Here is a 14,313-nt window from a genome sequence, read left to right as displayed (position 1 = left end):
TTCCTCCGACCACAACCTTATCACCTTATCCTGTCCTATCGTTCCAGTACTGCCTGTGAACCCTTCAAAGAAACGTCGGTTGTGGCACTTTAGGGCTGCTGATTGGGAGGCCCTCAGGGAGCACTTCCTTGATTTTCCCTGAAATGACTATTGCTTTCATGGCCGAGAGCCATCTGGGTGGGCCATGCTCATTACTGAGGTTATTCTCTTGGCATGGAAACATACATTCCTTTCTCATACCCTTTGACTAATGTAAAGAATCCTTGGTTTAATCACACTTGTTCTAATGTTGTCCAGAACAAGGAGAAGGCCTAGAAAAGGTACTAGAGCCAACCCATCCCTGAATCTCGTTTATTTTATTGTTATTTTTTTTAGAGCTTCTGCTCATAATCGTGCTAAGTCTGTTCTTCGATGTGCTAAAAGTAATTTCATCCGTACTTAATGCTCTGAACTCTCCAACTTGAATTCTTCCCGCTCCTTCTGGTACCTTGTCAAATACCTTTCTAACAACTTTACCTCATCTCCCTAAACTTTCTTCAACTGATGTATTTTCTGCCATCACTGTCCTCAATACTAACAAAGCATATGGGCCTGATGGGGTCCCACCTGTTGGTCTGAAGAACTGTGCTTCTGTGCTTACATATTGCCAAGGTAAACTCTTTCGCCTTTATTAACTTGTACACTCGACTAGAGTTCCATCTGGACCACCTAGTCGCGGGACATGGCTAACGTGGCAATAGCGCGTGTGTGTGTGCTATATAGAATCGTAACATCAATATCTTGTTCATTAATTAACAGCACACTGTCAGGCTGGAAAAACTGAAACAAACGGACCAGAACTATGACTGGTAGGTGAGAGATGCAACGCTCCCACAATATGCTCCCTAATATATTTTGAGAGTTCATAATAAGTTGTTTGTATTTTTCAAAAGAAATAGCCGTCCATCAGTATTTTAATTTTAACAATTGACATAACTGGAGGAACAGGAACCTCTACAACGACACTACAATGCACCAGAGTAGCTATTGGGATTGGCGGTTTCCAGAGGCCACCTCCCCTCTAACTGGTATCCGCCACTGAACACATGATTACCTAAAACATTTACAAAAACATCACTGTGACCCTGGCAACCCCATGACTATTACTGAAACATAGGCTATGTACATAAGTATTGTTTATTGGCTAACGTTCTCCGTAGGGTGAGCTGGTACTGTATTCCACTTGTATTTTGACACTGTATAAAATTGTGGGCAAGCATATTACATGCACTGTCATTGCTCATTAGCACAAACTGATAAAGTGTGTGTGTCTACTGATAGGCAGCTGACGAATTGAGAGAGAGAGAGAGAGACGAAGTGGTGAAGCAGGCTGCATGCTGTCCGTTAACGAGAGACTGGGTATCCTATGTTTGGTGTAATTTAAGGTGTGTAATCAGTTGTGTAAAATAATGAATAATAAACAATTAATAGATTTATCAATTAGGATACAGTATGTCATTGACACCTTAATAAATGTACTGCAATGGAAAAGAATGTATACTGTTGGAGTAAACGACGTGACTCCCTTTTAATCCCCCTTCCCTTCACCTGCCATGCTCGCGCACACTCCCATACTTTTCCCTTCCCCCTACATCGCCATTTGTGGTTGAAGCGAGGAAAAAAAAAATCCAACCATTCAACACTTGTATAGACTGTTCACTGAACGAATAGTTTCTAGAAATCTGGTCTAGTCCAGGTGCTTTCCGCAATTTTCAAATGGAAAATTCTATTATTAAATCATCAAAATCCAATGAGCGTAGGATGTTCGACTCAGTGCTCATGACTGTCAAATTCACAAGTCACTCCTGTGTCCTGCTTGTTCGTAGGCGATTCTCAATCAATTTCAGCTTTAAAAAAAAAAAAAAATACGCTCAGCACTGAAGCTGCTCACCATTATAGCCAGGTACATTCTCAGGCTTACCTCCTCATTGGGGAAAATATCTAGCACATGCTTATCGTGGATAAGATTGTAGAGAAACAGCTCAGCGCTAACGCCGTTTGGCTCTTCGTCAGCATAATGTTCGCAAAAGCAGCAAACTGGATGAGCTCTTCAGGAATGAAGTCTCCAGATCGTAGGGATAGACATCCAGTAATTTCTTAGCTGCTCTAGACAGCTCTTCAGAGGATAGCTTTGTCAGTCGTCCGAAGCAGCCAAAGCGACCTGACATCAGTTCATACGCATGCAGCCGTTAGTTAAGAGAAGCTATGAACTGATCGATGACGGGAATGAAATCCTCTGACAGTGACAACAAGTTATCAAATATGAACACTTGTTGGCGGCTGGCACCAGCTCCAGGGCTGCCAGATTTCTGATATGCAAGTTGCACCCTCTGACAACCTGATTAATATGTTCCTCATGTTTTAACTTCGAATTAAAATAAACACCCAGATTTCGAACATAGCAGCCTGGATGAAGCTGTGACACACCAATATTCAGAACCAGGGCATTATCAGTGTCATTACCAAATTTCTTAAAGAAAGATTATTCATGTATTTACCCCTTGTCAATATGTACATGTATAAGGGAAAAAATTATTCATTTGAAAATTAACGGCATATGTTCTGTATCTGCATGTTCTAAAAGCCAGCAGATTAATTGAGTACATCATCCAATCAAATTCGTTACCATCTCCCAATCCAATAGGCTACCAAATCATGCCTATTCATTATCTGACAGATTTTTCATTACTAAATCGGCCCTGTTTTGGTAATGCAAAATACCAAATGCCAAGTTGCCCAACGTTTGGTGGGAGGCCCATTCTGGTGGGAGGCCCGGGGCCCAGGCCCCGTGGGCCCACCCCTGAATCCGGCCCCGAGCTGCTGTTGTAAACGGTCACCGCTTTTCTCCTAAGGCTGTTAATAGTAGTGTTCTGCAGGGTTCTGCCCTATCACCAACTCTCTTTCTCTATTCCTCATTGACATCCATAGCTGTATATCTAACCCTATTCACTCATACACTGATGACTCGACCCTTCACCTTTCCATTCACTTCCCGCAGCATCCGTCTCAGCAGTTACCTCAACAAACAAGGGATGAAGCTATGGCACACTTAATGTTTGACTTGGCTCATATCTCTGATTGGAGTAAAAGCAACCTTGTTGTTTTTAATGCATCAAAAACTCAGTTCTTACATCTTTAAACTCATTAGAATCTACCACAGGAAATATATATACACGTATATGTAGAGAGGTGTGTGGTATGTAGGAGGACTACTGGGCCTTGAGAGCAGACTGTGAAGCCTATGCCCAGAGTCGGACACATAAAATATATATATATATATATATATATATATATATATATATATATATATATATATATATATATATATATATATATATATATATACAATATCCATCCCTATCAATCCTGCATCATCTCTGAAAGTAAATGGGATTTTATTCTCTCAGGGTTATCTTGGAAAGATCATAATTATTACCTGTCTAGTAAAATCTGCTTCCAAGAGTTTAGGCTAAGCCGACTCCATGCCTTCTTTACCCCAACACAGTTGTCGACTTTATACAAGGTTTTATTCGCCGATACGTAGTGTATACAACTTTCATGTGTGGGGAGGCTTCCCACATAGATGTCTTCTCAACAAGGTGGAGTCAAAAGCTTTTTTTCTCGTTGAATCTCCTCTTACTGCCTCCCTTCAACCTCTGTCTCTTCGTCTTACTGTTGCATCTGTATATCTCTTCTATCAGTACTACGATGGTCACCGCTCCTCTAAACGGTTGATTACACCCTCCCCCCCCCCCACGATAACGGCGGGTGCGTTGTCGCACCGCTACTACCAGTCTGTATGTGAGCAACGGGTCAACGCTGGAACTATCATCCTCTGTCTGTATTTCCTACTGAATATGATCTCCATCTTTAAGCGCAGTGTGTCCTTGCATCTTGAAACGAACGGATCTTGAATTTGGCACTCTGTTTTCTTTTCTTTTCTTTTTTTTTTTTTTTTTTGTTGGGTGAAACAATCTTTGCAGGCTTCTGGCCTTTGGTTCCTTCTTCTTTCCATAAAAAAAATTAATACAAGGCTTTAGGAAAGGGACCCTGAAGTCCATTCCCAAAGCAGATATTTATAGTGATTATAATAATAATAATCATCATCATCCTGACCTCCTTTCCCACCCCAGGACATGGTGAGGAGTAGCAACGTCCAGACAGGCCAAATTTGCCCACTCCAATGGGCCACGCTTCCACTCACTCACCATTCAAGCCCCCGAAATCTTGGCTCTATCTGATACTCCGAAATCCTGGCTCTATTTACTGTTAGGGCTTCAACGTGTGATTTGGTAGTCATAAATGAAGTAAATATATTGGTAATTTTATAATAACAGCTATGATGGAGGAGGTGAATCAAATAAAAGATAAAACTCTTAGATCAACTCATTGATAAAAAGCTCCTATAATGAGAGTTCCGTTAGTTTTATAAATTTACAGCAAAGAAGCTAGAAGAGGTAGAGATGCAAATAAGGTGTAAAATAATATATAAACTCCTGCTTGAATTCGTTCAGGTTGATATCCTCAGCCTAGAATCACACAACGTTCTGTAGCTTCACATAAACGTATCCGATAGAGTCAGTCCGGACGCTGCTATGTTAAAAAGGGGTGCCAAATCCCTGATCATGCGCTTCTTCTCACAACATTCATCTAGCCAGCTCGATCTCTTGTCATTTCCCTAGCGTCACCAACTTCCAAACTTCCTTTCCTCACACGCTCATCCACCATTTCCCTCCACCTTCTCCTTGGCCTACCTCGCCTCCTCCCGCCTTCAAATTCGCTCAGTTACACCTTTTTCACCACTCTATTGTTATTCATTCTCTCCGCATGATCATACCATCTCAGTACACTCTTTTCGATTGTGATGTCCACAGACTTTCACACCCCACATCTTTCACGAATCACATTATTTCGTATCCTTTTCACTCTCTGATACTCCACATACATTCCTCAGCAGTCCCATCTCCACTGCTCTCACTCTTGACTTTTCATTTTCATGCCACACCATAGTCTCACATCCATATATTAAAGTTGGCACTAATGCTCCTTCATGTAAGCCTCTTCCAGCTGCAGCACTCAAGCCTCTCTTTCTTATCGAGGCCTTCATTGCACCAGCTACTTTCCTTCCTTGTGCCACTCTATTTTCCACTTCTTTTGCACATTTTCCTCTTTTTTCTATCGCTGTACTCAGGTACTTGAACTCTCACCAATTTCAGTCTCCATTCACTGTAACATCGCACTGGGAGTCACCTTCTTTCTCAGTAACCATCACTTTACTCTTTTCTACATTTACACTCAAGGCACGACGCTCACAGACATGCGCAAAACTCTGCACTTGTCTACTAAGTTCTTGTCCGGTATTTGCAAATAGTACTACATCATCAGCATACAACAAATGTCAGATATTCCATCCATCACCATTCATTACCAATACCATCCCCTCTCCATTACTCGTGTTTTTACTTCTCTCATCACCTCATCCATGTATATATATATATATATATATATATATATATTGAACAACCATGGGGACATCACACAACTTTGTCGCACGCTCACACCGATCGTGAACCATTTACTTTGATGCACATTTACCCATACACATGCATCACTACCATCATAAAAGCTCCTAACGGCAACTAGCAGCTTACCATCTACACCTTACATACGGAAAACCTTCCACAATCCTTCTCTGTGTACTTTGGCGTATGCTTTTTCCAGGTCCATGAATGCCATAAACACCTTATAGTCCTTCTCACAAGCCTTCTCCACTATCTGTCTCACTGCAGATATTTGATCCACACATCCTCTGCCACTCCTAAAGTCACCATGTTCATCACTCACTAGGGCTTCTGATATCTCTCTTACTTTCTCTATAATAATTCTTCCATATGCCTTCCCTACCACACTCAATAAACTTATGCCACGAAAATTATTGCACTCACTTCATTCACCTTTATTTTTGTATAGGAGAACAATCACAGCCTTTTTCCACTCTGCTGGCACAGTTTCATTCATCCATGCCTTCTTACGTATCTCCAACAAGCACTCCTTTCTGCTCTCTCCACTATATTTAATCATTTCTGCATACACCTCATCAACCCCAGCTGCTTTCCCATTTTTCAGCCACTTCTCAGCGCTCTTCACCTGTGCGAGTGTCACGTTTCCTGGCACTGCATTCCTTCTCTGCACACCCCTAAAACCAGTGATGTTTACAGCAGCTCTGCTCTCTCTATTCCCATTCATCAGGCTTTCAAAATACTCTTTCCATCTGGCCCTTGCTTCATCCCCATGGGTTAATAATCTACTACTTATATCCTTCACATTTTCACTTTTCTTTCTGCTGTCAGTTCTACATTTCCGCACCCTTTTCCAGAATAACTTCCTATTTTCAGAGTGGTTTGCATTAATTTTTCTTCCCAGCTCATCATTTACCTCCTTCTTTTTCCTCTTCACTAGTCTCTTTACACGATTCTTGCTCTCAGTATATTCAGTTCAGGAGAACGCCAGTAATCTTTCATACATAGTTACAGTGGTTTATTTTTTATTATTGTTTCTTTATTTTTTAATATTTCCTATTCTTTTACATGTATATGTTCATGTGTTTGTGTGCATATGTGTATATTAAGGTTGGGTCAAAAATTTAAAATTCGACGAAACATGGCTATTTTGATGCCTATAGTATGTTTTCACATGAACTAATTATATTTTTAATAATCAGTCAGTGGTACTCCAGCAACTTTCAATTTAGTTTTTACGGCACTGACGTACCAAGCATTCAGTGATTACCGGTGATTGGCAAGTCAATATATTGATGATCATACTGCAGAAGTAGATGGAAGCAAACAATCAAAACAATGTCAGAACAGATTAGTCTATCCTGAGCAGAGTCGTGTAGCTGATCGATGTCAAGTAAGCAATAGAGACATCTGCTCCACTGTGAATGCAGCACTGAAAGATATGAATATTATTTGTGAAGAAAATAAAGTTGATCCCAGTAAACTCCACCGTCAGAGAAAATACTGGAGAGATGTCACACTGCAACAGCATAAAAATGACGAACGAGATCGTTTGCATCGGTTTCAATGGAAAAATCAGGACCGCTATATCATACCAGGTGGCTTACGAAAGCTAATCGCGTACTGCGACTTTACATGTCAAAGGAGCAACCATCACCAACCCTAAAACGTCTCGTTTCATTCACTGTGTGGCTCCTGTGTGGCTCTGGGTGAAAGCCAACAGCTCGTGTCAGATTGGAGTCAAAAATTTCTTCTTCTTCTTCATGGTGGAGCTCCTTCAGAAGCTGCCGTTGGAGGATCAGGCGATCATTTGCCCTGTACTCGCCAATAACAGCTACTTCTGTCACCCTGAGAACATCCTGTTGTCGGCTGTTGCTGATGAGGATGTTGGCGTACGCTCGATGGGGATCAAGTTGATGAAACAAGCTCAGATGAATGAGAATGATGCCCAAACCGCAGTTAGAATATTTGAAAAATCGGCATTGAAGATAAACTTAGATGCGAAGTATACTGAGCTGGTAGAGCTTTCTTCTGTCACAGTTCCTCCGTTGCTGAAGAACAGACTGGGCCAAATGGACGAAAACCAATCCATGGTACTGGACGTGTACCCTTGCCATTTCCAAGGAGTGGAACGCTACATCAAGGACGTCACATCCAGCACAAGCAAAGTATTTGGGCATGAATCACGTCATAGTATGATCATCCATGGTAAGGGATCGCGCAGCTTGTTCCCGAAGCGTGAAAGTAAACAAGACTTTTGATGTGTTCAACCGTTCATGCCATTTCTACTGTTCTTTTTCTTTTTCATGAAATAATGCCTTTCATATGAATACGTTTATTTCAACTGTTACTTCTTTTATTTTTAGAATGAAATTTAACAAAGAAATTGCATTTTAGTACATCCGAGAAAATGGCATGTGTTTCTAGGTTTCTTTTAGAAGTAACTATTTTTAGATCCAAGTTGCTGGAATGGGCACGTGTATATCGAAATATTTTTTTTCGCAGTGTTATTGTCATTGTAAAGGAGCACCATTCTATGTTTCAACCTGGCAACCCTAAGTTGGTTCTTTTTCGACCCACCCTAGTGTACAGTATATATATATATATATATATATATATATATATATATATATATATATATATATATATGGGTGTATATGTATTTATGTGTACAGGTATGTGTATTTATGTGGATGCCTGTATATTTGTATTTGCATATGTGTGTATGTATATGTATGCATATTTGTCTGTGTGTGTATATATATATATATATATATATATATATATATATATATATATATATATATATATATATATATAATGTACCAAAAATTTTATATGCATATGTTTCAATATTTTATGTTGTCCTCTTAGTCTTTTCGTATTTTAATGTCATATTTTTTAAACAAAGTTTTATTATCAATTTTTTTAGTCTCTCGCTAGTCATTTATTTTTTAAAAGAGCTTTCATTTTTTATATCTATTTCCATAAACAAAATTTGTTTCAAAGCTTTCTTTTAAATGGCTGTGTTCAAACAACTTCTGCCACTGCTGATGCCTGTGCCTGCTAATCAGCTACGGAGGCTCAGGCCTCAGCTAAAGTATTGTTACAACTACTGCAGCTTATATTATATGTGATTGTGTGTACAGAATATCATATCACCATGTATTATAAATCATGTATATTATGTACCATTATAAGCTTTGTAGTGTACTGTACTACGAAATAAAGGAATTGAATTGAATTGAACTACTGCTACGTTTGCTGCTGCTGCTGCTGCTGCTGTTGAAGCCTAGGCCACTTACTCATACACTCTTCTTCTACAGTTTGGGCGGCCACCAGGTATCTCCGCGTCCTCACGTCCACTTTTACTGCGCCACCAAATTTGCTGTGAGAGCCTTGACGGAGGGGCTGAGGCACGAGCTGAGAGAGGCTAACAGTCGCATCAGGGTTACGGTAGGCACACGCACACACACACACACACACACACACACACACACACACACACACACACACACACACACACACACACACACACACACACACACACACACACACACACACACACACACACACACACATACAGACAGACAGACAGAAACACCCATTCTAAAGCTTTTAAGCTGCGTCGGATTCTTTCAGGACATTCGTTCGCACCATTTAGATAGACTTTCAAGTTACAGCAACTTTATGTCATCTGCATTCAAGGATGATGAGAAAGCTCTGAAGCGTTTATTACATAATAATGTGAAACCCACTGATCCTGATGCACAACTAAAGCTGATCATAAATTTCAAAACGAGACGAACCTCCAACCTTTCCGTGAGAAGCAGCGGTTTCCCACTGGTAAGTCCTCTTCAAGATGTGAATCTAGTATATCAGTATACTAGACAACTACAGTTGCATAAATTCTAGATATATATAGGCTTCACCACAACCATCTTGTCCAAGAGGATAACAGTTCGCCAACATGACGGTGCAATACAATGCCACAACAACAGAGGTCATGGCCTTGCCCTACCCAGACAACAGGTTGAAGACCAAAATATTATCCTGCACAAAGAACCTGAGAGAAGGAGGCTATAAATCACAGAAGCTGTTTACATCTTCACTAATAAACCTACGATTAACATACATCTGCCAGAATCTTCACTCCTGTCAAGCTGTGTGTGTTTGTGTCGAATATTTTCCCCACAGCTCTGGTGGGGAACGGGCAAACAAAAGAGCCCATCAGAGAACTGGCAGAAAATAGCTCTCCCTTGAGAGCATAGCTGGGCCGGCACTAAGGCTGACGAGGAGGCGAACAAGAGCAGGGGAAGGCGCGGTGATTAGGGCGAAACTGGCACACAAGACGATGGTCGAGGAGGGCAGGGCGGGACGGCGAAAGCACGGTGGGCTGCCAGGCGCCGATGGAGAGGGCGCCGACAAGTGCTGAACGTAAAACCGCCCCGACGCTGCCCTCAATCCCCTTGCCCTGGGTGGAAAAAGGGCGATAAAGACTCGCCCAGCCCCGTAGCAGATGGAGACCAAGGAGAGAGGCCCGGACACGGTCGTAAGGAGGGCAGGCCCTGGTCCAGGTGGGCGGAGGGAGGAAAACGACTCACTCGACCTCCGGGTGGGCGGGTCTTTGGCCAACGCCCTCCTGATGGATGGAACAGGCCAACTCTCCTCGGTGATGCTAAGGGGGGCTGGTCCTGCCGGGAACAGCAGTGGAGGTGTTGCCTCGGCGAGAAGTGGGCTGCGAGTTCCTGTCAAGCTGAAGACCGCTTGGCACTATTTGACTGGCTGAGCACCCTCAGGTGTGCTCTGTACTCTGACTGGATGAGTACTTGCCATTCCCCATCACTTTTGGCATATTTAACTGCTCGCCTGCCACCAAAATTCTGCAGGGTGTTTGTCGGCCACTTGCTGTTCACCTCCACTTGCTGACTCAGGAGCCTGGTGTAGACCTGAATGACTGCGATAAGTTGGCCTTGGGAGCCACCCAACTTCTCTGTTGATGTTTCATGGCTCCCAACACCGAAGACCAAGGTGCCGGAGGGGAGGTCCACCACTTGCTCCAGAACATGATCATGCATCATTTGTGGTAACACCAGCTATACACCGATGGCTCCAAGTCGATTGAATGTGTGGGCGCTAGTGGGCGCTCAAAATTCTCTTTTCAGATTTTATGTCAGCCCATCAGGCAACTGCTTCTTGCACTACGGATTCTCTTTAGATCCAGAGCCGAATCATTAATAAACTGCATTCGTGTGACAAGTCCCTGACACTGATCTGGGTGCCTGGTCATTGTCGTATATATGGTGCTGAGCAGGCTGACTTACTTGTGAAGTTGGCTGAAGAGCTCGAGGAGACTTGGGACGTTCCTTCATGTTCTACGGTCGAGTTTCTTCTTCAGAAAGAAATCAATAAATCTTCTGTGGCAGGGTCAATGGACCAAACTAAATATACCAATGTGCAAGCCACTTCCTGGTGATTGGGATTGGGATTCTGACAATCGTCCCAGTCACCTGGACTAGAGAGTTCTGGCAAGTTTGGGGATGAATAGTATGCTACTAATTCGTATGTTCGCTTAAACTTGAAGAAGATTTCTGCTGTGCTTTGACATCTGTGGTTTGGTGTCATCTATTGATTATCATCCTGCGCTGTTGGCAATTTGTTCGTGAATGTGCTTCACTCATAAATTACTATAGTGCGGCAGCAGTCCCCTTCATCCTTTCCACCATCTTGGGTGATGGGGATATAGTTATAACTGAAAAATGGATGGCTTTATTGAGGGAGACAACACTGGTCAGACTGTTGTGACTTTTTATTCTTGGTTAAGATTTTTGTCACCTGTAAATATGTATATTGTGTATAATTTTACTGAGGTTAGCAGTTGATGTATTGGAAATAACTCCTGCTTTTTACACTTAAATGTCTTCTATTGCTGTCCCCTGTGTCAAATCACGTCCCTCGCCTGACAATCACTAGTTGATGAGTGTAAGTGTGCATTATATCGCAGTCGATGGTGTTGTGTTGGGTGAGTTGTTTCACTTTTCGTACAAATGTTAGTTTTTGCGTCTGTCTGTATAAGTTTTCTTAATCAGAGCCGATAGTTGACGTACTTGTATACGGAATAGTTCCTGACACCTCCGGTTCTCTTCCATACATCCCTTACCTAAATCCATATGCCTCCCCTAACAGTCAGCATGTGATGAATGTTGATCGGTAATATAGAAAGGCATAACACATTTGCAGTCGATGATGCTCTTTTGGATGAGGCGTTTCATACATTAGTGTGTTTTGTGAATGTTTAGTTAGGCTTAGCCATTTGTCTCCTTAGGTCTTAATGTAGAACAGCGATTTGGTATTTTGGTTTATCGATGTTAGGGTTTCAACATACGTGTATTGTGTCTTTTTGAACACATTTTTTATGTTTATGTTCAAATATATTAATATTAGACTGACTATATTTAAAATAATTAACAAATAAAAATATATATATTTAAAAACATCTTAATGATAATAAAGGTGAAGAATACTAAAAAAAAAAAAAAAATGGCTTAATGACCATGGCTTTGGGTCTTTAGTGAATAACAAAACTTTAAAAAATCATCTTGAGCATTCCACAAAGCATTATCTCTTGAAGATCGCTTACTGATGGCCGAAAGATGTCTCGAGAAATCAAATGGAATCTGGAAATTGTTGGGGTGAGGAGGGAGATGGAAACAGCGAGGCCAGCTTGAGATTTATTCTAATATGCACAGGCAAGGGTGTGTCCTTCCTCTACGGCAGCCTGAGGCAGACTGCCCGCCAGAGCCAAGCAGGAGCCCCAGGGCACGGGCGGTGGCGGGAACCTTCCCGTGTGAATTCAAGCTCCAACAGCCCTCCCCCCTCCATTGCAGAGAACTCCCCACTTCCTGCAGTACTGATACAAAGCACATTGGACGATGAGGAGGGAGGTCATTGCAATAACAAAAAAGATACTGACACTCATCATAACTTAAGGCAAGGCATTACATGACAAAAACTGGCAAAATTTACATTACATGACACAAAATTGGCAAAATTTACATGTTACATACATTCTGACTTTAGAATGGCATAATTGTTACAATAAGGGATGAAGTTACATGCGCTGGAGTAACCATTGCTCTGGTAACATGGTACAAGTGCAACAAAGTCATGCACATTACAAAACACCTTAATATGTCTAGAGGTACAAAACACTGCAATGTCATGGTACATACTTTTCTAGGTATCTTGGTCGCAACCTCTCTAGGGAAGGGAGAGGTTGAGGGGCCTCCCCCTTGCAGTCTGCCTCCTGCTGGGGACCATCCTCAACGTGCGTGGTGGGTGTCTGTTCCCCTCACTCCTCGCAGTGGCGTACGTGGCGGCGATTCCTGAGGAAGGCTCGACCGCTGCAGTCCAGTTGCACCAGTTATTGCCTTGAGACTGGAGTGTAAACAATAACCCCTACACTGTCCCACCATCCTATCTCGTGGTTCTGTAGGCGCACCTGCTGTCCTGGGTTGAGAGGGGCGAGGTTGTGTGCTGTCTAGTTGAATCTCATGGCCGCTGCATCCCCAGTGTGGGACATGGTTCGTTCCCTACTTCTCAGCATCCTGGCCCATTGCCTTCTGATCCTGTTGTGTTCTTTGGCAGCAGGTACGGAGTTTCTTAGCTGATGTCCCATCAGCAGCTGGGCTGGGGATGCATCACTGTCGTGTAGCGAGGTGTTGAGGTTCTGCAATATGACCCTGGTGGCTGCATCTGAGTCCAGGGAGCTTTCTGGTCTGGTGTTGTTCCTCAGTAGCCTCTTGGCGGACTTGACTGCGGCCTCTGCTCGGCTGTTGGACTGTGGGTAATGGGCTGTTGACACCTTCAGCTGCACCTGCCATGAGGATAGGAATGCCCTCATTTCCCCACTCACGAGGTTCATACCCCCGTCACAAGACAGGATCTCCGGGATACTGAACCATTTGAACCACTCATGAAAGGCCATTATGAGCCGTGAGCTGGCGGTGCCCCTGGGCAGATGCTCCACCTCCAGCCAGGCAGTTTACCTGTCTGTGTAAGCGATGTACTCTTCCCCCTCCAGTTGGAACAGGTCAGCCACTGTTTGCCGGAAGGGGTACGTGGATGGGGCTGTGGGCAGCAAGTGTTCTGTAGGTTGTGATGGGGAGTTGATTTCCCACATTTAACAATGCCTCCTCTTTTGCTTCACCTCAGCATCTATGCCGGGCCAGTACACCAGGAGCCGCTGGTGGTGCAGGCACACGCCACTGGGCCTGTGCCTCCAGGGTACGGGGTTGGGTACACCGGCTGGTAGGCTGTCTCCATTCCTGGAGGTTGTAGCTGGGGTAGTGGCACATTGTATATAATGCTGCATACTTGGTCTCCCAGCGCCATGTGGCAGAACCAGTCTTTTGATTCTGGGTTCGCCTGCTTGAGCACTGGCAGTGCTGCTCCTGGGTCACCCATATAACTCCACTGCACCATGTTGGGGTGAGACCCAGGAGGGAGATGGAAACTGCAAGGCCAGCTTGAGATTTACTCTAATATGCACAAGCAAGGGTGCATCCTCCCTATAGGGCGGGCCGAGGCAGACTGCCCGTCCACGCCAAGCAAGCCCCGGGCGGTGGCGGTGGCAGGAAACTTACTGCGTGGATTCAAACTCCAACAGAAATTTACCCAATACTGCGAGCAATGAACACAATATACTCGTCAGAAGATTTGAGAAAAAACACATTAATTGAAGAATGCAGTCACT

The 14,313-nt window shown here is 43.1% G+C and overlaps 1 protein-coding gene across 1 annotated transcript in view; it reads left to right on the top strand.

The window, feature by feature from the left end:
* The window catches only part of LOC145390668 (dehydrogenase/reductase SDR family member 11-like), a 101,642-nt gene that overhangs the window by 20,288 nt on the left and 67,041 nt on the right, over positions 1 to 14,313 (top strand). Inside the window, exon 4 of the mRNA XM_080265460.1 lies at positions 8,885 to 9,014. Within this exon, the coding sequence (XP_080121586.1) occupies positions 8,885 to 9,014 (130 nt within the window). The remainder of the gene's footprint in view (positions 1 to 8,884; positions 9,015 to 14,313) is intronic.

The sequence above is a fragment of the Coenobita brevimanus genome, chromosome 15 (assembly GCF_032717465.1).
Source record: "Coenobita brevimanus isolate Jiangsu-jjx chromosome 15, ASM3271746v2, whole genome shotgun sequence".
Lineage (NCBI taxonomy): Eukaryota > Metazoa > Arthropoda > Malacostraca > Decapoda > Coenobitidae > Coenobita > Coenobita brevimanus.
The sequence above is the reverse complement of the archived record's forward strand: the minus strand, read 5'-3'. Positions and strand labels throughout refer to the sequence as shown.